Source organism: Lichtheimia ornata (assembly GCF_029851405.1).
Source record: "Lichtheimia ornata isolate CBS 291.66 chromosome Unknown scaffold00100, whole genome shotgun sequence".
Taxonomy (NCBI): Eukaryota; Fungi; Mucoromycota; class Mucoromycetes; order Mucorales; family Lichtheimiaceae; genus Lichtheimia; species Lichtheimia ornata.
This window is the reverse complement of record NW_026695420.1, coordinates 1-24,625: the sequence shown is the minus strand read 5'-3', so window position 1 is coordinate 24,625 and position 24,625 is coordinate 1. Positions and strand designations below refer to the sequence as shown.

The 24,625-nt window shown below is 43.6% G+C and overlaps 6 protein-coding genes across 6 annotated transcripts; 4 read left to right on the top strand and 2 right to left on the bottom strand.

Annotated features, from left to right (window-relative positions):
• Positions 1-141: 141 nt before the first annotated feature.
• O0I10_011774 (uncharacterized protein) lies at positions 142-2,790 on the bottom strand (the record flags this gene model as incomplete). The annotated part of the gene is made up of 5 exons (XM_058491737.1): positions 142-684; positions 753-2,210; positions 2,291-2,489; positions 2,578-2,672; positions 2,779-2,790. 5 exons carry the CDS (start codon positions 2,788-2,790, stop codon positions 142-144), a joined length of 2,307 nt encoding a protein of 768 aa, XP_058337483.1.
• A 990-nt stretch (positions 2,791-3,780) lies between these two features.
• O0I10_011773 (uncharacterized protein) lies at positions 3,781-4,866 on the top strand (the record flags this gene model as incomplete). Its single annotated transcript, XM_058491736.1, has 4 exons — positions 3,781-3,898; positions 3,959-4,519; positions 4,577-4,674; positions 4,741-4,866. 4 exons carry the CDS (start codon positions 3,781-3,783, stop codon positions 4,864-4,866), a joined length of 903 nt encoding a protein of 300 aa, XP_058337482.1.
• Positions 4,867-11,350: 6,484 nt separating this feature from the next.
• Positions 11,351-12,783, bottom strand: O0I10_011772 (uncharacterized protein; the record flags this gene model as incomplete). The annotated part of the gene is made up of 3 exons (XM_058491735.1): positions 11,351-11,793; positions 11,844-12,693; positions 12,745-12,783. 3 exons carry the CDS (start codon positions 12,781-12,783, stop codon positions 11,351-11,353), a joined length of 1,332 nt encoding a protein of 443 aa, XP_058337481.1.
• Positions 12,784-13,106: 323 nt separating this feature from the next.
• On the top strand, positions 13,107-14,354 carry O0I10_011771 (uncharacterized protein; the record flags this gene model as incomplete). Its single annotated transcript, XM_058491734.1, has 3 exons — positions 13,107-13,172; positions 14,019-14,153; positions 14,223-14,354. The coding sequence occupies 3 exons, from the start codon at positions 13,107-13,109 to the stop codon at positions 14,352-14,354; spliced, it is 333 nt and encodes a 110-aa protein (XP_058337480.1).
• A 924-nt stretch (positions 14,355-15,278) lies between these two features.
• Positions 15,279-16,667, top strand: O0I10_011770 (uncharacterized protein; the record flags this gene model as incomplete). Its single annotated transcript, XM_058491733.1, has 3 exons — positions 15,279-15,317; positions 15,378-16,200; positions 16,255-16,667. The coding sequence occupies 3 exons, from the start codon at positions 15,279-15,281 to the stop codon at positions 16,665-16,667; spliced, it is 1,275 nt and encodes a 424-aa protein (XP_058337479.1).
• Positions 16,668-20,463: 3,796 nt separating this feature from the next.
• O0I10_011769 (uncharacterized protein) lies at positions 20,464-21,879 on the top strand (the record flags this gene model as incomplete). Its single annotated transcript, XM_058491732.1, has 3 exons — positions 20,464-20,505; positions 20,561-21,380; positions 21,446-21,879. The coding sequence occupies 3 exons, from the start codon at positions 20,464-20,466 to the stop codon at positions 21,877-21,879; spliced, it is 1,296 nt and encodes a 431-aa protein (XP_058337478.1).
• Positions 21,880-24,625: the final 2,746 nt, after the last annotated feature.

The window sequence follows — 24,625 nt, the reverse complement described above, 5'->3', positions numbered from 1 at the left end:
AAAGAGGTGAATGTAAAAAAGTGTGTATAATGTTGTGCAGAGTGAAAGTGAGCTTTTTTGTATGTGCGCAAAATACATGGTAATAGGGGGGAGAGAACAAGATGATTACAAAAATGAAATGTTGTTGCAATGTATACTTCTTTAGTCAATGTCCATGTCGTCCTTCTTTTCCTCAGTTTCCTTGACAGGCTTCTCACCCTCCTCTTCCTTCTTTTCCTCACCCTCGGCCATGGGGGTATCCTCTGCAGGCTTGGGAGCAGGCTTGGGCTTGTTAAGGATGGGAGTAGCAAAAGCAACCACAGCATTCTCTTCTTGAGCCATGTCACGGGACAAGACAACAGGGGTCTCATGCTTGGCAACCTTTTCTTGCTTGGCGAGTTGATCATCGAGCCAGCGACGAGCACGATCAATGCGATCCACAATATCTTGCTTTTCAGCAGCAGGGATGTGAGAGTACTTTTCATCAGAGCTCATGGCTTCTTGTTGCAAACGTTCAAGAGTTGCACGCAAAGCACGTTCAGCACGAGGACGCTCTTCAGCTTCACGGTAACGCTCAACAACGGGAGTACCAATCTTCTTGAGAGCATCCAACTTTTCAACATAGACGGACTTGGGTTGATCATCACCTTCATCGTAGATCCAGTCAACAACAGCGTTCAAATCAGCAATGAACTTGTCCTTGATCTATAACATAAAATATGGGATTAATACCTATTCATCCTTTTCAATCGTGTCATGTCATCATTACTTACAGCAGGATCAATGTAGGCAGAGTAAGGACCCTCAACCTTGTCACGCATCTCATAACCATATTCCTCAAGAGAGTTCTTGGCAGCTTCGGTGGCAAAGATGAGCTTGTCATTGGAAGCCATTTGGCTTTCTTGTTCAGCGTACTTGTCAAGGACAGCCTTGGAAAGAGCGGTGGTACCAGAGACAACGGGCAAGTCAGCCTTCTTGACAAGCTTCTTGACAGTCTTGGTTTCCTTTTCACCATCCTTGTTGGTGAATTCCTCGGTGACTTCCTTCTCTTCAACAGTGTAGGCGGATTCAACGGACAAGATGCCGTGAATGTTGAGTCTAACCTTGACCTTGATTTCAACAGGCTTGCCATCAACAGGCTCAACGTTCTTGATAGTGAATTGGCCGATCCAGGGGTTGATACCACGGGGCAATTGCTCAGGGTGGACATAAGAAGCTTCCAAAGTGAAAGGCTCGGAGCGTTGGAAAGTCAAGATCTTGGTGGAAGGAATAGAGTTGTTGCGATCAAAGACGACAATTTCAGTCTCTTCTTCCTCAGGGGTAGGAGCCCAGGACAACTTGATGGGGTAGCTGCAAATATCGTTGACGCGGAAATCACGGACCTTGAAAACAGGCGACAACATGGCACATTGCAAAGCAGCACCACGAGAACCAGCTTCGTCTTGGTTAAGGGTGGTGGAGATTTCCTTGCCAAGGACTTGAGAGATGGTGGTCTTGATAGCAGGGATACGAGTGGTACCACCAACAATTTCAATAGCATCGATATCATCGGCGGTCATACCAGCACCCTCCAAAGCCTTGTGGATGGTATCGGCAGTGCGGCCAAACAAGTGTTGAGCCCATTCTTCAAAGTCGGTACGGTTGACAATGGTGCTAACATCACGATCATCCATGATGGATTCAATGTTGACAGGAGCTTGAGGGTTGGCAGAGAGCACACGCTTGCACTTTTCAGCAGCAACACGCAAACGCAACATAGCCTTTTGGTTGGTGTAGACATCAATCTTGAACTTTTCCTTGAATTCAGCAGCCAAGTGTTCCATAATGACACGATCAAAGTCACGACCACCGAAACCAGTATCATAAGCAGCGCTGCGAACGGTCAATTGGCCCTTGATGAAGGAGACGATTTGAACAGAGTAATCGGAGTGACCAATATCCACAAAGGCAACATTGCGTGGCTTTTCCTCAGGCAAATCAAGCTTGGTAATACCATAGCCCAAAGCGACCGAAGTAAGATCATTGACAAGACGCAAGCAGTTGAGACCAGCAATCTCGGAAGCAGCCAAAATAGCACGACGTTGGACATCGGTGAACCAACCAGGCACAGTGATAACGCAATCAGAAACAGGGATGCTGAGTTCAGCAGCAGTGGTCTCCTTGAGCTTGCTCAAGTACATGGCAATCAATTGAACATTGGAAAAGGTAGCTTGTTCACCAAGGTAGTTGACCTAAAAAAGGGCATCCTTCTTGTAAGTATTCCATTTTATCCTTTGATTCCTTCCATCATCATCATCATCTTTTCTCTTACCTGAACACCAACTTGACCATCCACATCAACAAACTTGATAGGGGTGTTCTTTTGTTCGACTTCTTGGATCTCGGGATCAGACACAGTGCGACCAACAAGACGCTTCAAGTTGCCAACGGTGTTCTTAAAGTTGCTAACTTCTTGGGTCTTTGCAGCTTCACCAAGGAAACGTTGCTTCATACCAAACGACACGAGCGAACTAGATATCGTAAAAGCGTTGTATGTTAATTGTCGAGTTCGATGGTTGATAACGTTGTTGCTATGGTTGTTGTGGTTGCATTACTCACGGAGTGGCACGGTTGGAAACTTCATTGGCGATAACGTCAATACCACGGTTACGAGCCACCGAGATGACCGATTGAAGATTGCCCAAATCAAAACCCTATAAAAAGTGGGGGGACGCGTCATGAGTGGTCTTTATGATATGGTGGACATGACCGATGGACGTGTTGCATTGAGGGAGGTGTGAGGGAGGAGGGGAGACTTACCACGACAGACATGTTTAAAGAGAAAGAGAAAGAAGCTCTAGGAAACAGGAGAATGTGGGATCGGGGTGCCAGGCTATAAATTTTTTCTGAGCGCAGAGCAACAGCCACTATTGTACATCGACCCCGATGGATGGCTTTTTTATCTTTTCGATTCCATTGCATTCCACTTGGGAATACGTATAGTAGAATCCTTGTTTTTATATATCATTGGATAGCTAGGCTAGTGGTCGAATTGAATAAAGAGCCATTTGGATTCAATAGACGACCTTGTCGCCGCTTATTCCTCCTTCATACTTTTTTAACTCGGATGTCAAATCATCAAGCGGAATTAGGCAACTGACTCGGCTAACTTGTGTCACTAGCATGGTCCGGATTTCGGTTGCACCAACGTATTCTAAGATTCGCTACTGCCAAATGACACTTTTTGGCTAAGCATGTTTACAAACAAAAATGATTCAAATGCAAGCACGTGTCAATGTGCCCATGATGATGATGATGATGCATCCCTTTACAATGAATTCCACGTATAGCATCATCCGCACCACAACCACAACCACAACCACCACCACCACAACCACTTGCATCTTGCAGCTACCATATATGGTATTACTACTGCAACCATGTTACTGCCTTATTGACAACAGCAAATGATCATCCTTCCTCTTTGCATAAAGTTACATGATCATCGTATAGAATCTACCAGAAACATTTACTACAACAAAAAGTGATGGTGGATGATGGTTTAATAAAACTAGCATCCATCATGATGGCATGTGTTTATTGCTGTGCTTTGTTTACATGTCACCTGGTGATGATTGTGGTGGTGGTGAATACATTCTCTCACACCAGCAGATGTTGCTGTTGTTGGAAAAGCCAAGCCTTCATAACGATAGGTATCTTTTTAATAAAATCCCACTCTTCTTTCCCATGTTCACCTCTTTTCCATTGCTTTCCTACATGAATGCTGGTGTTATATCATCATCCTCTTCCTTATCCAAAACGATGACACGAGGATGTATGCTACTATTACTCCTGGTAGCTTGTACAGTAATAGGTGCCCCTGTGGTGGTGAATGACGAGCCTGGTGTGCTTTATCTCCCTAACAATGCCATTGTATTGGGTATGTATGTTGTACATAAGAGAAGCATGCATCCCTCATCACCTGATGACTTTTTTCTAGATGACGGGTACCAATTATCCATCCAAGGGGTGATCGGCTCCATTGTCTTGATCGGCACAGCACTTTTATTGTGGCTACGTGGCGCATTTTACTACTTTCAGACACCTGCAACATCGGGACTTGTAGGCTTTATTACATTGGGACTCATTACATGGGTGCTATTGGCCAATTTGGAACCAGCTGGTACCTATGGCACCAATCGATGGACTCTTTATCTCGTAGCACCCATTGGATGTGGCCTTGCTGGTGCATTGATCCTTGCATGTTGTGCATGGACACCGATTCCATTGATGGTCTTGGGAGGTTTAGGAGGGCTTGCAGCAGGATTATGGGTACTAGGATGGCGTACAGGAACAAGTATCCAATCCAATTGGGGTCGTGCTGTATTGCTTGTAGTACTTGTCATTCTTGGCTGTCTCATTGCAGCACTCGACTATCTCTTTCATATGCTGGGCACATCCATGATAGGGGCTTACATGTTGATGCTTGGCTTGGATGTGTATTTTCATACAGGCTTCACCTATTGCTTCACTGCAACATTGGATCAGAATCCTGCTCATGGTAAAAATGAAAAAGATGGATCAACGAATGAAAAGCTTACGTTATTGGGTCTTTTAGGGAATACGTATACCGTTACAAGAGAAACCAACATCATACAAGGTGTCCTTGTTGTTGCTGTGCTTGTTGGCTTGGTCATCCAGCTATGCATGGCTCAGGTATGTATATGGTAAGAGATATGAGATGAGTCGTGTCTCATGTCTATTGTCTACACACGTACATAGTCAATCCAATCACAACACACGCGAGCATTTAGTGGTCTCTATCAATACCCCGTCATCCGACATGTCATGCCCCAAGCAACTTTAGTACAAGGACGGTGGTTTACTCCTTGGCAAAGCAAAGTTTAATATGTAGTAGTGTCTTAACTTGGTAATCCTATCTTTATTCACGAGTAATTCATATATAAACCTTATCATTGATGGCCATTGGTATATGCAAATACGGGAAAGTGTGATGTCTCAGTGATAGTTGCGTCTTTACACATCGATGGTGCAACTCATTGTTCTCCCCTCGACATGGTATGAAGAAAATGAAAGCTACTACCATGGTTTCCACACTTCTGTGATTCCCCCATCCACGATCAAAACCGATTGCATTCCTTATTTCCCATCATCCCTCACCCGTAATGATATCCAATACCATAAATATCCCTTTCTGGCTGATGTTTCCTTATCCATTGAACATAGTATATTTGAACAAGTTGACCATACAATAAGAATGGGGGTTTGTGACAATGAACAGGATAGCTTTTTCAATGTAACGTTCTCGCCTGATATGATGGATGATGCCAAGTCGTGTTGCAATGCGATACTTTCTTTGTTGATAGTGTCAAGTGAAAGGATCTAAGAGTTGCATGTATAGGTCAATCATCCATCGCGTAGTGACAAGTATGTTGAGAACATACCTTTTCGATCCATCTCTTTGCTTTGCTTTCCTTAGTGTTGTGCTTGCCCTGATCCAATGATCATGCTGAAATGGCATCTGGCAAAACGCGTATCGTTGTCATTCACCTTTGTTGTTCAATCCATTGCATACGAACGATTGTCTTGCTCCAGCCCAACATGCCCATCATTTAACTTTCATGATTCGAGCTAATCTTGGTAGTAAGGTAATGGGTGTTGTTGGATCATCATTATCATGTACATAAAGTGTAAAATGGCACGCACCCTTTTGCTATACGTGAGGATCATTTCTTTTATTTACGTGTACCTATTGTCTATCGTGAGGGTGATGATGACGATGGGTGGATGGTGTGCATAGGGTAATTGATGAGTGGCCTCAGTGTAATAGCAGTAGGGGATTTAAACTTGGTGGACAGCAGCTCCACGACTTGAGACAACGCTTCTCTTCTTTTTCTCCCACCTTTCCTTATCCCATTCACGACATCTCGATCAAGGTAATGTATTATCAAAAGTGCTCTTGTTGGTTGTGAGGTATTAATGTAGTTCTGAACATGCATTGTCAGGGAGAGTGAGTGTGTCCAAGTGCTGAGGAATGAGCGTGGTTGGTGGTTGGTGGTTGCCATGGCGATACTGTTGCTTCCTTTTGCTCGTTGCTATTTCCGCTCTACGCTTATTGTCAACAGGTACATTCAGAGTCCAATGTTGCAGCCGAATTGGTTCCATTGAAGTGTCAGCTTGTATAGAGGGCAAGTTTGGTTTCAAGACGTTGGCTGGTTTGGCGTTTTGTTTCGGCTCAACTATACTACACCATGGTCTGTTTCCAGTAACCAACAACAACGGGTCTTTGTGTATATGGAAAAGGCAAGTGCAATGAAACAAACAATGAAAAGAGGCGTTTTATTGTACGTGTGTGCTAATAATGAATTGAATAGGTTTCTTTGGTCAGGCAATGCAACTTGGGGCATCATCATCATCCCTTTGGGTTCAAGTCCCAGCCTGTATCGAATGGCTGCTGCGTCGCTCTGCACTAGCCAAGTGTGCTGGAAAAGCTTCTTGGAACGCGTCCAGGGCTCTATAGGCCTGCGTTTGAGTTGATGGGTCGATGACGATGGGTTGTTGGAAGAGCATGGTCCTCATCGTGTTAAGGTAAAAGGGGATTTGCAACAGCTCGTGAATGTGTTGAACCAACATGCTTTTCTCGTGATAGGCTCGTTCTTTCCCTTTGAGGATTTCTTTTCATGAGGTGTGAAATGATGGGAAGGATTGGGGATCATTCTTTCTTTGGAGAGGATGAATGAGAACAACTATGAGCTTGGACTCTACGTAAGTGATGTCCTTCCTTGCCATGGATCGAACTGGCCTTCCGTGATTCGTGCAGTGCTTTCTCAAGAACAAGGGATCGTCCGACGTTGCTCGTATGGTGGTGATTTGGTTTGTGAATTCCTTCTGATTTGCTTTCTTCCTTAGAGAGGATCGCGTAACGGTATACCAAATCGTCATCATTCCCGGCATCATATGGTCTAACTTGCTTGCTTTCTTATTTATAGAGACGACGATTACGATGATTACCACATTCACAACAATGACGATTACGATGATCACCCCATCTACAACAATGACAATGATGACGACAACGAGATTCAAAAGGAAGCCTGCAAGATCCCATTCTTTTCAACTTGCGTGTTTTTGGATGTTGGTGTGACGGATGAGATTGACGACTGGCGACGAGTACGAGTACGAATGATGACGGAGGACGACTACGACGATGCTGGTGGCAATGTACAGTACATAGCAAGATAGCTAGATGAAATAAAGCATTGTTTATTTATTACACGCTTGTTGGAGGTTGCTAGCTTGTGGATTACATACTATTGCTTCGAAGGTGGAATAATAAAGGTGATCCGGTTATCGGTCATGCAAGAAGTACATGGCTTTTGTGATACAATAAGGAGGAGTGGGAAGTGGGATGAGATTGAGAAGAGAAAAAGTGAAGAGATCCCTCCATTGAGTTTCAGGATGAGTGACTCATTCAATATGTATATGCATCTTTTTACATATACAAATTGGTTTATGCAGCTCGACTTTCTTCTACATGCAGATGTGATGCATACCTTGGCACACCTTCATTGTTGGATGCTGTTTACTTACGTACCTTCACAAAAGGCAATCATCATCATCATCATCCATTTGTGTAGCAACCTGTCAAGGACGTGTCTGTGTAACCACCACGTGCCGTTTCACTCAGCTCTTCATCTTTCCGTTAATGCAGCCGACACCATCCACTAGGAAAAAGCAACTCCATCACGCTTACAGCATAGTGAAAACACAAAGACAGCCATATCTCAAGATTTCACAATGAAACGTGGGGTTTTTAATAGAGCAATGGACTCGACTTGGCCAACAGCACCTTGTGTGAAAGTTTCGCGTTCGATGTCGCAAACAGCCCAAAAAATATTTTTTTGGTCGTCGTCGTCGAAGAGATCGACCACCAGATCCAGTTTGGCTGGTGGCGACATTGCGAAATCTGGGATTGGCAAGCTTGATCGTGAAACTTTCACACAAGGTGCTGTTGGCCAAGCCGAGCACATTGCTCTAATAAAAACCTGACGTTTCATTGTAAAGTCTGGAGATACAGGCACCTTTATGTTTGTAAGCGTGATGCTATATGAAGAGTGGTCTTTGTTCATTGTCAAGTAGGTGGACCCTGGCAGAGCAAAGATGCAGAAGGACCTCTTTGGGTAATTCAGCTAAAAAGTCAGGACTTCAGGGACAATGCATGAAAGGTACGCAACCCTCACTTTTATATCATACGTTGGCAGCCAATAGCCACTTTTGTGCATTCCCAACGTTTGCGCATTCTATTGTAGGTGGACGATGCTCCTGCTCTAGACATTCATTTCCATGATTAAAGTAGGTTGATCCGAGCTGATTTGGTTGAGTTACGCTCACACAAGATTACATCAGTTGAGCTACATCGAGCGTGCTTTATGTCCGGAGTGATGTAATCTCTCTTTGACCGCAGCTCAGTCAAATCAGCTCGGATCAACCTACTTTAATCATGGAAATGAAGGTCTAGAGCAGGGGCATCGTCCGCATGCAGTGGATCTCGCAACAATGATGATTAGATAAAAGTGGCCGTTAGCTAGCAATACATGCCTGTTCCTAGATGATCCATAAAGTAATTATACATTGACCCTTTCATTCATGCAAACGTAGCTGTGTTACACAACACGACCCTCTGCATCTTTTGCTCTGCCAGGGTCTAGTCACTTCACAATGAACAAAGACCACTTCTCATATAGTATCACGCTTACAAACATAGAGGTGCCTGTATCTCCAAACTTTACAATGAAACGTGAGGTTTTTATTAGAGCAATGGGCTCGGCTTGGCCAACAGCACCTTGTGTGAAAGTTTCACGTTCAATGTCGCAACTAGCCCAAAAAATATTTTTTTGGGTCGTCGTCGAAAGAGGTTGAGCCCCGGATCCAGTTTGGCTGGTAGCGACATTGCGAAATCTGGGATCGCCCACGATGAACTTCGTACTTTGACACAAGATTCCTTTGACCCCGACAAGAACGTTGATCTATTAAAGAGCCCACGTTTGATTGTAAAGTTTGGAGATACAGGCACCTTTATGTTTTACATATGCTGTAAGGGTGATGCTATATGAGAAGTGGTCTTTGTTTAATGTAAAATAGTATGACTATAATAGAGCAAAAGATGCAGAGGGCGTGTTTGTGTAACTTGAGTCATTCAGCACAGGCGATGCATGATTCTTGTACACTATTACGGAATAGTTCAAAATGGCAGCTAATAACCTAGTCCTCCCATTCTCCATTGTTGCCCAATCCAATGCATACGAACGATTGTCCTGCTCCAGCCCAGCATGCCCATCATTCAACTTTCTTGATCCGAGGGGATTTAGGTGAGTTTGGTCAAACACAGAGGTATCATCCAACATCAGCAAAAACTTTGTGATTAGTTATTTGTAATAAACTGCCGGCTAATAGCCCATTCCTCCCATTCACCTTTGTTGCCCAATCCAATGCATGTAAACGATTGTCCTGCTCCAGCCCAGCATGCCCATCATTCAACTCTTCTTGATCTGAAGGGATTTGACTGAACAACACTCAAACACAAAACATCATCCAATTTCACAAAAATCATTTTGCAAAGTTATTTGTACATAAGACTGCCGGCTAATAGCTGATTGCTCCCATTCAATTTGGTTGCCCAAAACAATGCATGTGAACGATTGTCCTGCTCCATCCCATCATTTCTATCATTCAACTTTCTTGGTCCGAGGGATTTGACTGAACAACACTCAAACAGAGAAGTATCATCCATCATCAAAGAAATCAAGTTAATTCCCAGGTCTTCCGCTCCCAGCTTTATTGTCTCTTCTTCCCATTCCCAACTGTTGCCCGATTCAAGTACAACTACTAGCTGCCAACGATTGTCCTGCTTCAACGCACCCATCGTGTCAAACCTACCAATACCTTGATCCGATTGTCTTTGACTGAATGGGGAAGCCCATGGCGTGTACAACCCCACCACAACACCTGCGTTAGTTTGCCATTCTCAAGTACTTCTTCCCTTTCGACATGACACAGGTGCAAGGGCACCAACGGCACTCATCTATTACAATTCAGCAACGAGTAAACGAAGACAACCGACAATTGTGTCTTTGCTCGACATTCCAAGGCTGTTGATCTATAGCAACCGGTTTCCAAGAGGTCTTTGTTCCCTGGCGTTGCACTACAACACGTTGAAGATGATATGCAGCAGCTTTCCAGTTGAACAACAAGCATACCATGCATTGATCACCATCATCATCTCTCCATGATACCACATGTCACGCCATCAAACAAGGTGAGGAAAATGGATGGCCTATTATCTTGAAATGACCTCTCACATGGTTATGATCCAGCTGAAAGTCTCGAGCTGTGGTTTTCTAGTTTTGATCCAGCAAGGTTTGTTCATTGTTGATGTTGGCTATGAAGGTAAATGGTGGATTGGGTGGTCTGTGCTACAAGAAAGGCTGATGATTGACTTTTTTCGTCATGTGTTGAAGGTACGGGACCCGACAAGATTCATTTCGAATGATGCTTCCTTATCACCAGGTGCTTGAACAGACGAGAGGACTCTTGTACTTGATCACAGCTTACTCAGCACCCGACACAATGGCTACGTTAAAGGTGTTTCGACAACATCTCATTTGATCAACCCATATTGCTCTTTGGATGAGGAATGGTCATGCCAAGTATACCTGGATCAGCAACTCCTTTTCCGGTGGAAAGCATATATCAACATCACGGTCATGTGTTGCATCAAATGAAGGGAAGGATTATCGGTGATAGGTAGAATACATCCTTGGCTTTGGATATGCGGCTTTTTCGAATCCCGGATACAACTTGGTCACTTGGATTGTCGACAAGGCGTGTGGATGGATTGGATTGGATGATGTTGGAATGCTATATTTCAAGGACTGGATGATACGCTACACCTTTATCGAGGGATTCAAACACGGATGTTTTCCTTACTGTGTCATTGCATGGGAACGTATCTGGGGAACCGATAATATGGCGACGGCTGATATCCTTTGCATGCAAAGACCTTATCATCAGGATGCTCTACTCGGCTTCGCATAACACCATATACACGACACGATGACAACATCACCTTATCATCCGTTCAGTCATTGATCATACCCTCCAGGAATTGGATCACGTGGATACGGTGTCATTGTACTAGAACCCTTTGGAAGATACAGCCCTTTGGTATGTGGAAGGATGAGGATAGAAGCACTTTTACAAGTAGTAAGCTAGATACATGTAACTTGAAGAAGTGAATAAAGTGAGAAACCATCCAACGAAAAGACAAAAGTTTAGCATAGAAACGAGCAATTGGAGCCATTAGTAACCTTTATTAATCCATATCCACGATCGTTATCAAATCGCCGTATACATCAGCCATATTTTGAGCAGTCAGCAAGTTGACAAGCTGCGCGTTCTTGTTAATCCCAGTGATTTCGCTTTTACAATGGCGATGAATCATGTTCACAAAGCGGGTTTGGGTAAAACACTCGTTCTTGATGTCTTCCACATATATTTCAAGCTCGGTCAGGAAATGCTGCCAAACTGCATCTGGATCGGTCATCCTTGGGATTTTAAAGCGAAATAAACCCAACACACCATAGACATAATCAACCGGATCCATGCACCGCCTTGTTGAAGAACTCAATGACTCAATTAGATAGGAAAACCTTAGGGCGCTCTTTCTCCTTTTGATGCGATCTTTGTTATATTTCCGAGTTGAGGCCATCTCGTTAACCCAATTGTATACAGGCTCTAACCACCTGGGCTCAAAATCTACTATATAGATGTTAATAATGCCCATATATGCTTCTCATGCAACCCACCGTTTGCTGTTTCAAAGGCATAGTATAACGTAAATATCACTCCTGCAAGCTGCCTTGTATCCTCCAGGATTATTGTTATGTTTTGACATCTATGCGTGGTTGTTTCTTCTGAGAGAAGATGCACGTCGCCGATAGGTAGAGCCATTTCCTGCCAAGTCCAAACACGCTGCCACCATTTGCTTTCCATCAAGATGCGTAATAAATCAATAATACGTGGCGCGTCTTGCTCATAATATTGTTTATAAGGTATCACAAAGTCCACATCACCGGTATTGGCAAACTTCCAAGCAGCATCGTCGAGGTTCTTTGGCTCATCATCCCGTTCAATGCAGAGTTGTGATATGACCTTCGCATGACAATCGATCATAGCATAGCATGCAAGGCAACAAGCGTAAATGTCTCCCATGATATCCAAGGGCGTATCAGTGCGTGCGCATAAGACATCAATCCACCAATAGCTGTCAGGATGGTTTTTTAGCAATAGTAACAACGTATCACGTTTTTCTGGTCGCATAGAAACCGGTTCCACTGGCTCCCCATTTTCATCATCCACGTGATCGCCAACGTCGTACCACAAGTGTTTGTAGTCTTTTGTGATCCCCCAAAGATGCGACAACGCGTAATAGAAAGATGGAATGGGTTTCGCTTCGTTTATCCTTTTGATCATACGTTTGCGATGGTATGAGTCATTGGCAGGTCGTATGATTTGCATCTTCTTGGTTTCATTGTCAGGCACATGGAGCAATAAAAAGTGTGGGTCGCTTAAGAGTGCACCAAGCCCTTCTTCGAAAAACAATTTACGGTGGTTGTCCTCGTCATCATCGTCGTCATCGTCTAAAGTTATATCGATCTAAGAAGGATCTTGGTGTAAGTATGGTTCCAAATGGATGATTATGCTTACCTTGTAAGGATCATTGTACTCATCAGAGCCGGATATCATCAAGAGAAAGCTGGAAGAAAGAAAAAGACATCTTTTGAAAGATCACGCTTTCGTGGTGTTATATCATGTGTTACATGACGTAGGGTGCCACTGATCGGCATGCGCCAAAACCTTAATACGCGAAGCTTGAAGCATCGACATTTATCAGAATTCGTCATTAAAAGGAAGTGCACTTTAGCAATCACGGAGCGATCTTGTTTCCAACAAACATCAATGAAGGATAAAGGGTGATGATATGGTACATCGCATACATATCGACATCCGGAACATTGCCGAAATGCATGCCCACGCTTTTGGTGGCACAGCATACACAACAAACCCAAATGAAGCACATTTCCGGCACAGCTTCCATCAAGATGCAATTGGATTCATGGTGCGTTGTATGGAAGGTAGATTTCATGATACTGCAACAATCATCATCGCGTCAAATTTGCTCATGGTTCTAATGGCTCTTATATTCCAAAACAAACATCCCTATTGATGGCTTCAAACAGGGCTCTTTCATGATCGTCGAATATGGTAAATAAATCGCTGTCGTGACAAAGCTGCAACCAGGTGTGTGTGTTTATTAGCATACAATGTGCCAGCATGGCTAAGATATGGGTGGCAGCATGCGATTCACAAGCAGCTGCATAAAGTCGGGATGCAGCCTACGTGGGACGTGTGAACTCCTTGCGCTCTTTCTTTTTCTTTTGACATTCGCTCTTGACACCACACCTGCATTGCCACTTTTTCTTTCTTCCCAATGGCACACTACGTTACGGCTACACACTGCACAAAGGAACAGCTACTGGATTCAACATGTTGCCGGGTGTAATCGTCGCTATGAATCTTTTATTGGTGAGGGGTGCTGTTGGTCTCTTGATATTGCAAGTATACGCTAACAGTTTGGTGCAGCTAGTCTATCGATATCTTACAGCTCGCATCATGGGCGTTGTTAACATTCAGCAGGGTTCAACTACCTCATTCACAAGACATGTTGGGTTGTATCAAGGTAAGATAAGGAGGGGATGTTTTTATATACATACAAGACGTCTAATATGCCTTGTGTAGAAGCCATACGCGATCAACGGATGTACCTCGGGACGACACAACATTATCGGCACTCGCTTGAAGGCATTGTTTTGAGATTCGATGTTACACTCTGGTCGGCGAGGAATACTTCGTTGCCATCGTTTTTGGGGAGAAGGCGGGATACTTGCCATACAAGTGCTTGAATCTATGCGCATCAACAGCGCTATTTGCTTTTGGTATCAGCACTTCATGCATTGGATATTGAGCGTCACCACTTGACATGCAACAACAACGGATCCCTTCTTATGCAGCAGCACGCTTGGTTAAGGGATCCTAAGGCTTCCCATTGGGGCAAGGTAAAAGGGGCGGTGCATTGTCAAGAAAGGAACATCCCATTAAAGCATGCTTTGATAGTTTGGATGAAGCTACTTGAATTGATGCTCGAAATCAAGGATTATCAACGACGTTTACGACCACGTATAACGGTGATTGAGGACCGACCACAAACTCGGTTGAGAAGGATTTCAATGTTGGGTTGGCGATTTGCATTTACCTGATGGTGTTTGACAAGAATGTTGAATCGTGGTGATATCCCGAATGGTCAACAGCACCCAGCTACGGTTACGTTTACGATGTTGTCATATACCAACAAGTGGCAACAATGGACCACCCGCGAGTGAGATGAGGAGCAATGCAAGTTATTGAGGAACCCATCTCCTAGCTTAGTACTTTACCTTTTTGTTGTATCCAACAATGAAACATTTGATTCGGCTATGCTTGATGATGAAGGTCACAACGTGTTTGGTTTTCGAGTGATTATTGGCTACACAGCCGGCTGATTGGATAAAGGATGAGGAAGTACGATATACCTCGTAATAGGAAATGGGATGAGTGTTGGATAGGATGGATAACAAAGTCTGCGATTTGAATCATTGATACTAGTACAATACTCAACAAGGGCACACTTTTATTGCCAAGTGGATACAATGCATGCTATCCAAGCCTGTTATAAGTTGATACACATTATAGATTGAATACGATGGCACTTAAACCATCGATAAGTGGCGCTTTGTGACATGCATATGCTATGGATGCAGGGTAAAGCATTAACATCCACTGTACCTGAACCGAGTTCTGGTTCTTTTGTGTCACCTCGTCGCTTGTGCGACACTTTAACTCGGAAGGTTAGCCACCGTATTCCGAGCATGCTATTACACCTTTGTCCAATTTCCCGTATACAAAGCCTTTCCTCCATATTGGAAGTGCCCTCACCAGCAGGTTGTGTGTTGTGCCTATTTAGAACATACTTTGAGGAAATTAGAATACAAGATAACTCGGTGTTTACTCATGCAAGGTAATGAGCTTTTCTAGTTTTAGCTGTGTGATAGTCACTTGTGTGCATGTAGCACAGGGAATAAAAAACACCAAAACCATGGCAATCATTTGTTACTTCCACGCTCTTTCTTTTCCAAATTTTTATCATGACACGCGACACAGATGAACATGAAGATCCCTACAAAGTACGCAAGTAGATGATATGCCCCTACATTGGGGACGACATTCACGAGGGTCTTTATTAGATTGATATTAGCTTGAATAATGACGAAGACAACAAGCGTAAACGGTTTTTCGAAAAAGGGCTGAATGCACTTTTAACCGACCCATACTTCTTGCTTCTCTACGTGCCGGACAATGGGGCCAAGATGCAAATTATACGTCCAGCAACTAATTTATACCATCGCAAACGGATGATCAAGATGATTAATGAAGCGAGACGCGTTCCATCTTTTTACTATGCGCTATCACATCTTTGGGGGATCTCCGAAAACAATCGACATCATTGGAATGATATAAGCGAATACGTGTATGATGACGAAGGAAAACCAGTGAAGCCTGTATCAATGCGACCTGAAAAACGTGATGCATTGCTTCAACTCCTCAAAGATCACCCTGACAGTTATTGGTGGATTGATGTCTTATGTGCACGTACTGATACCCCCTTGGATATTATGGGTGATGTCTACGCTTGTTGTATTGAATGCATTGCCATGATCGATTGTGAAGCCAGCCTAATACCAAAACTCCATACCAAGATGGGTGCAAAAGAGGATTTCGCTGATTTTTGGTTCAATGAAAATCGAAGCCCAAACGAAGTCTTACAATTCAAGCAGCTCAATGAAGAGTACCCCCAATTGATTGACGATTTGGGTACATTCTTCCAAAGCCAATGGTGGCAACGTGTGTGGACATGGCAAGAAATGGCTTTACCTTCCGAGGAGGTGCGTTTTATGTCTGAAGGAGACATACATCGAGGTTCGAAAAACACAATCATTCTGAAGGATCTACTTAACAGCTGCATGAATGCTACACGTGTTATGTACTATTTATTCGAGGAATATGATCGTATGTACAATATACATGAATGTTGTATTGATGACCATTTGCTAACCTATTTAGCAGGCCGCGAGAGCAAAGAAGAAAGAAATTTGCTTAGATGGTTCTTTGACATAAACCAAGCTAGAACGTTCAACGAGCATCATACTATTGAAAAGAAAGCAGAGAAATTCATGCTTCTGATTCTATCCTTTAGCCAATCGACGCGACATTGTATGGACCCTGTGGACTACGTCTATGGTCTACTAGGCATATTTCAAGTCAAAATCCCAAGGCTGTCTGATCCCAATGAAGTCTGGAACATTTTCTTATCCGAGATTGACAAATACATGGAGGACATAAAGAACGTCGAGTTTCCGCTGGTTGATTCTGAAACGGCAAGAATCACTGGGGTCACGGATCGTGCATGTCAAGTCGATTTAAGGAATGCCAAAAATATGGCTGATGTATACGACGACTTTTTAGAACTTGTATAGATTTACGTATGATGATGACAAAGAATAAATGCTTGCGATTAGTACCAGGGTCAAAGAACGGTCCTTTTTTTGGCATGATCTTTGTGCTTGAATTGATGTGATGAAATGCGTGTACGTACATGTATGCCATGGCAAGTTAAGCCGCCTGCGTAATCCAAGGCCAAGTCATCGGAAGCCATCATCGCATGTGTATGGTGTTTATCGGATGAAAATGCCATCACCTTCACTTTTTGAAACGTCCACTCAAACATACTTCATCTTTGAACGTCTTCTATCACAGCATGTGATTAATGATAGTAGATGGACGATGGGTACCTTGTGTTGTTGTTTATCTCATATCCTGCATGGGACAATTAATCATGCCAAGGCTCTTTGCCAATCAGTTCAACACCATCAACATTCTTCGTCTCTTTGATTCATTATTTAGCAATGATCACAAGCCGCTTCCACAAGAAATTCACAAACCCAAAGAGCAGTGTCATTCATCTTGTAGTTTATGTCTAATAAAGGATACTTTGCTACATTGGTTGATTGTTGCTATGGCAACCTGAAGGTTGATTTGAATGGGCACCATGTCCTTTCCAAGACTGCTGAACACCTAAATGTCCATCAAAGAAAGTACGTAGAGATAGAGATAGAGAGCTTGAAGCAGCAGCAGCATGGTTGGGATGTGTCATTGTTCTTTGTGGTTGATGATTGCCAGGAATAGGAAAGTGCATCTGCATGTATCCAAGAGATCTAAGAACCAGAATGGAAACATCATGGGGCTTGACTGCTAGATGGTGCCATTGTCATAGGTGGTACAGTAAAGCATCCGAGTAACTCAGCATGGATCGACCCCATTGTTGGATTGTAATTGCTTACATTAAAAGAATGAGCACGGCTTTCATGATGTAACATAGTCTTCTTTACTCACCTGTGAAGAAACTTGTGGAGCCATGCAATCACTCAAAGAAGGATGTTGTTTTGGTGGAGTTGCCAGAAAGGAAGGTTGTTCTATCATCCATCCGAATTGGTTGTTCCAGAATCTGGTTCCCTTACTCCTTGATGAAGTTGCCATTGTTTCCCTTCATGGATGATTGTACTCATTCCCCACATGCGATCCACCAGAAAGTTCTCTTGTCAGACCGAGACACACACGTTCATTGTAAGTAAATGCCTCTCCAACATCATTCAAATCAATGCCAACACGAGACTCAGGGTGCTTCAACATCGGTTTTCAAGTCATCAAAATCATGGGTGATTGACAAAGGGTACTTGCTGTCAAGCGAGATCCACACAATTTGCTCTGCAGTGATGCGTGATGTAAAAGGTCTCGTCTCAAGAATAGTCGATTCCATATCCACTCTCGTTGTCATAGCAATCCACTCCAATAGTTCAATTCCTCCATATCCACCATCTTGTCGTTGCTGAGAAAGGGAGTTTGCGAAGATGATCCATGTGAATAAAGATGAGGTGCTATACATAGTATGCAACCTGACGACGTTAACAAGTGGTTGTGGATCCAAATACCCATGTCATACCTCCGTGTCGCTACTACTGTTCAATACAAGGAGTCCTTCAAAGCGATTCAGGTTGTTCAATGCAAAGAGCCGTTACAAAGCTGCAACGCAGCAAGTTGGTGGAACAAAAAGTTGTATTGGTGCATGTGTCCTTCGAGTATTCGCATGTCACGTTGCCATTGTCACTCCATTAAGCGTCCAAAGAAGAAAGGTTGAGAGCATAGATTGCGTCGTGTTGTAAAAGCAATGTGAAGAAGAAAACGCGTGTTGGGTAAATACGGAAAAGAGAGAATAGCGGGGACATGCAAAACGCCACGTGAAGCCCATTACGCCGAGTCCATGCATGTAGAACTTCTTGAATAATGTATATTGGACCTATGATCTATCCATGCAATAAAAGCAACATACTTTTCTTTTCCATGGCAGGTACATAGTTCAATGTGATGATGACTTCAAATAGGGTTGTTTGATGATCCTCGTCGTTGCCTGGATATGGGTGGCAGCACGTGATTCAAGCAGCTGCATAAAGTCGGGGTGCAGCCAACGTGGACCTGTCGACTCCTTCCTTTCTTTTGACGCCGCTATTGACACACCCCAACATTGCTACTTCTTTTTTCTTCCAAATGACGCACTGCACCACGGCTACACACTACTCAAGGAAACAACTACGGGATTCGACATGTCGCTGGGTGCATTCCTTGCTGTGATGTGCTACTGGTAAGGGGTGCTATTGGTCTCTCTTTTGGTATCGTATGCTAACGGCTGTGCCAAGTGCAGTCTCTCTATGTCTATCAACACGTACCATGGATTCCTTTATTGTTCGGCAAGGAAGAATGAGCGTTTCTATGTACAAGACGCGTTTACGTTGCATCAAGGTAGAAAAGAACAGGGGATGGATTGGTATATGATGGCTTATGTGGAAGCTTTACGCCTTCAAGGGATGAGTACAAGGAACTTTAACGACACGCCATCTATCATCACGCTAGCACCGATATCGACATGTGATACTGCGCATTCTGGTGGCATTGGATGTTGCATTTTGGATAACGAGGAACGTATTGCAATCGTTTTCTACGGCAAGCCCTGTCACACGAATGCTTGGTCCCATCTATCGACAATGCTGCCATTTATTCTCGAGAGCGACATCATGTTTAGTCATCATCATCTTGAATGGGAAACCATCGATACGGCCTTATTCAATGACGCATCGCGTTAAGGAGGTTCTCTTTTTTTCATGATGATGCTTCTATTGGCAAGGGTAAAAAGGGATGGTGCGTTGACAAAGGAAAGGCCACAACTCATTGAGATATCAGTAAGCAGGTTGGATCAAGGCAATTGCGCCGGATTTCGAATTCAAGGGTTATCAAGGGATGGCATGGGCATGTGCAGCGACGACTGAGGAACATCTACGAGATTGGTTGAAAGGGATTTCGGTGATGAATTACCAACTGCATTTGGTGGTGGTGCTTGGCAACTACCTTGATTGGTGCTAATCCAGATCAACAGGACGTATCTATGATTGCTATCAACGGGCGACAACAATGGACGACAACCGATTGATGTGAGGAGCAGCGTGAACTAGTGGATCAAATGCATATCATCAAGTAGTGTGAATTACAACAATGAAATCTCTGCATCACATACGCTTGGCAATACTGGTCACGTGGTTGTTTTTGAGGGGCGGTGATCTTTGGTTGGCTGTACCACAGGTTCGTTGAGGGCACTATGAGATGGATTTGGTGCAGGCTGTGCTTGACAATGGATGTTCGGATCTGAGCTACCAAAGAAGACACGCTTCTTTGCCACATGTCATCATCCTCATTTCTCGGCTGATGCTGAGTATGGTCACCTTATTCAGTAATTCTTTGTAATAGTCATTGTAATGTATATGGCAGCAATAAAAACTACATCACATACTGTAACTGCTGAACCTGGATGAAGACTTGAGCATTGGTTTCCTTCATTGGTGCCCTGTTGTGGCACCATATTGTAGTACCAGGTTGTGATACGCCCCATTATAGACTCAAAAGGCCAGCCATCATATCCCATTCATGAGAGTTCACCATTGTCAACTCCCATATTGAAAATGACCTCATCAGTGAAATGTCTGTTTACACCAATTGGCAGTAATCTTGATGGGATACACTTGGTGTCTGCTCATGCATGCTAACGTATCTTTTTTTGCTCAGCGGGGTGATCATCTCTTGCATGTCGCACAAACAAGAAGGATCAGGACTACCAAGTGCGACGCACGATTTGATATTCCTCACCCCCTTTCTTTCCACTTTTTCAACATGACACGCGACGCAGATGACTATGACGATCCTTGCCAGTATGCAAGTACAAAAATGCCAATGCATTAAGGATGATATTCATGAGTTTCTTTATTAGATTAATATACGCCTAAAGGATGACAAAGACAACAAACTCAAAGACCTTTTCGAAAAAGGGCTTAACGCACTCTTAGCTGATGAATACTTTTTGCTGCTCTATGTTCCTGAAAATGGGGCCAAGATGCAAATTGTACAGCCTGCCACTGACTCATACCATCGTAAACGGATGATCAAAAGGATCAATGAAGCAACACGCATTCCATCTTTTTACTACGCCTTGTCACACCTTTGGGGAATCACAGAAGACAACCGGCACATGTGGGAGGAAATCAGCGAATACGTGGATGACATCAATGGACAACCCGTCGATCCTGTTTCCATGCGAGATGAGAAACGAGGCCCGTTGTTGGCAATGCTCAGAGATCATCCTGACAGCTATTGGTGGATCGATGTCTTGTGTGCACGTACCGATACACCATTGGATATCATGGGTGATATTTATGCATGTTGCCTTGAATGCATTGCCATGATCGATTGTGAACCTGGCCTGATACCAAAACTTTATACCAAGCAGCGTGTGAAAGAGGACATCGTTGAGCTTTGGACGAGGGATCAAACACGTGAAGAGATGTCATATTTCAAGCAGCTTTATGAAGAGTACCCCCTACTATTGGACCATTTATTCGAATTCTCTCAAAGTAAATGGTGGCAGCGTGTGTGGACTTGGCAAGAGATGGCGCTACCTTTGGGAGAGGTGCGCTTTATAGCCGAAACAGGCACACAGGCACTTGAAGGAAACACCATAACTATGGATGGTTTACTTAACAGTGTTATGAACGCATCATGTATTATATACTATATTGCCAATGAATTCGATTGTAGGTCATGTGATTGTAGGTCATATGAAATAGTGGAAACATTTTCCGTGTACTAATCTATTTAGCAGCACCTATCGAAGAGGAAAAAGAACAAAGGCTGCTTGAATGGATCGCCGAGATAACTCAAACCAGGTCATTCAGCAAGCGTCGCTTTGAGAAAAGCGCACAGACATTTTTGCAATTATTTGTGGCACTTGAAACGTCCAGCCGACGCTGTATGGACCCTGTGGATTATGTCTATGGACTCCTAGGCATGTTCCAGATCAAAATTCCAAGGTTGTCCGATCCCAATGAAGTTTGGCAGACCTTCTTGTCTGAGCTTGATGATTACATGGAGGACATGAAGAACGAGCAAGTCCTGTCGGAAGACAACAACAAAGGAAAACTTGTTGGAATCAATGATGATGCAAAGCAAGTCGATTTACGAAAAGCTAGAAACATGGCTGATGTTTACAAGGACATTATATATTTAGAAATGATCGATGATGACGAAGAATAAATGTTTAGTTTAAAAGGCTAATCAGTGTTCATGCATAAGATGACATGTGGATGGGTGTAACATAGCATCCCATTTTGTGCTGGATTCGACTTCCTTGGCAACGTCGCTCCCCCCCTCTCTTTTCCTCTCTCTCCTCCACCATTTCTTCCAACACGTCATGGCGCTTGCTACCATCAACTTGCAATTGTCACCGCCTCCCATTCCCCAATCAGCAGCCAAACGACTGTGCCCTTGCTCGCCATTCTTGTCATGCTTGTTGATGACGACACAAAAGAGTTGCAAGAGGTGGGCGATACTGCAGCACGTTGACCGTTATCCGAACCAGCGTTGTCTACTACTACACCACAACCATGTCATCCTTTGGTCATCATCGTTACCTTCATGCAACATTATCCAAATACTCCATTAGGTTGTCGTATTACAACCATCCATTATTCAAGGTAAACAAGGGAATGAAACGGGAGATGTTGGGTAAAAGGAATGGTAACGAACATGCATATGACTGAATAGCGATTGAAGGGGACAAAGGACGTGGATCTATACAACTTGGATTTATGAGTGCCGTGCTTTTTCTGCCATCAAAGAGCTACAACATCTTGCTTGAGAAACGTCAATACGTCAACCTTATCAAGTATCATCATTCATTGTTAGACCAAGGGTTATCTCGTCAGCAACCACACAGGATGGAAAGCACTATCAGCATTGTGGATGGACTTGGAGGGTTATGTATTACCTTTGAGGTGGGTTGCATCAACACTCAACAATGACAGCATTGCATGATGGTGGACGACTCATGGGATCGTTACTGGAGGATACTGTTGACAATGCTTGGTTACCGTCATATGGGTTACAATCGTTTCGACCAAGGATGATTGCATTCCGTGCACATGCCGAGACAAAGCTTACCACACTACAGCTTCCACACAAATGAACCATCATTCGCCCCATTCAATTCTTTATTCTGGAGAACAATGACACCATCATCCATAGCACGCACACAATGGTGGAGCCATTCATCCAGTGGACCTCTTATCCAAAGCAACATCTCCGGTATGAAGCTTTTATTGCACGTGATGACACAAGGATTGGACTATGCGTATAGATGGTGACTAGTAGTTGTGTAAGGCACCTGGAGTATGCTTACAGACCTTTGGTGGTACAAGTCGTTCATCCGGATGATGGAGGATTCGAAGATTTTACATGGCTGGTGCAGGAGTAATCAGCAAGGGAAATGGAAGTATCCGAACCAAGCATGACTATCATTACTTCATTTTGTCAGCGTCAAGTGATGGACATTACAACGACTTTTAGATTACAATTGGATCCATAAACGGGCCTTTTGAATGTATATTGATTTGTGCACCCATATGTACATAATAAAACCAAGAACTTCTATAGCTTTCCTTTTCAAAGGCAAATGATAGTGAGCAATTATTCAACCTGACGACGACTTCAAATGTGACGATTTCATTATCTTCGTTTATCCGCTGGTGTAAGCTTAAATGCGTTGTTGTCATTAACAATGATACCTACCATAGCCCCATTGCGATTAGAAGTAGGGGGTGGACAACACGTGATGTCCCATTGTGGCGTATGCTAGTTGCGAAAATCATCATCCAAAGCGTATATAGCCATAAATACAAGACACATTCCTTTATATAAATACTTTACGCGCGTAGTATTGTCGAGAGTTAAGGTATGCAAGAATTATACAAAGCACAAACGCAAAGTTTATTCGTAATCAATGAGCTATGCGTGGAACTTCTTCTATCTTTCTCGCCCTTTTGTGCAAGTGCCTTCGATAATCCCAGCAATGTAAGGATGATTCGTAGTCAAACACCGGTACATGAGCGACCCATATATATGACCATCTATTTATGGATCCATTTGCTGCACTTGTGTGATTCGCAATGGCAAGCGAACTTGCCCTTTGCTGAGGCTGCCTTAGCCATTCCACCACCTTGGTAATCAATTGTGAATTCTTCACCCTGCCAAGGGGAGGATAATTCCAGCTGGTGTGATCAACCCTTAGGATGTTGCTGGGGTGATAACGTCTGTTCTTCAGTAACTGATCGCTACCTCTTCTCCTTGCCGATGCGAAGACAACTTCTGCTGCTTTGCACATTGGTTTTCAAAGGTTGGAGTGGATTGCCGCGATAGCACCTTGACATCTTTCAGATATGGGATTCTTGGCATAGCAGATATGGTCATTGAATCTTGAATGACAACGAAGAGCTGGTTCGAGGATGGAGGAACGCGCTATATCGCCACCATGCATGCTGCAGTAAATAGATCGTGCCGCTTAATCCAAGTCTGGGTATGAATCTCTGGAAGATAGCTATAAGAAACGGGGAATGAGTGGATGCATTATCAAGCGACATGATGATTGAAATTACCTTGGTGTCATACCAAATAGCACAATGACAATGAAAGAAGGATAACAATGAAACGCTAAAGATTATCACAATCGTAAGCACAGGATCACTCACAAAGTAAGCCACTCATAATGATACTCACATCAACTTGGACTTTCAAGGTGCCAGCAATCAAAGGGTGAAATGATGGAAGAAAGAGAGATGTGGGAGGCGACAACATCCATCCTGTTTATATGTGGACGACTGGTGTGGGTATTTCTGGGGTCCCAAAAAGGAGGAAGGGAATGATGAAATGGCGATGAGCTGATTGATTGTTGGCGGGGGGCCTTCACAAAGAGCCTTGGTATGATTGACATCACTCGAATTGCTTG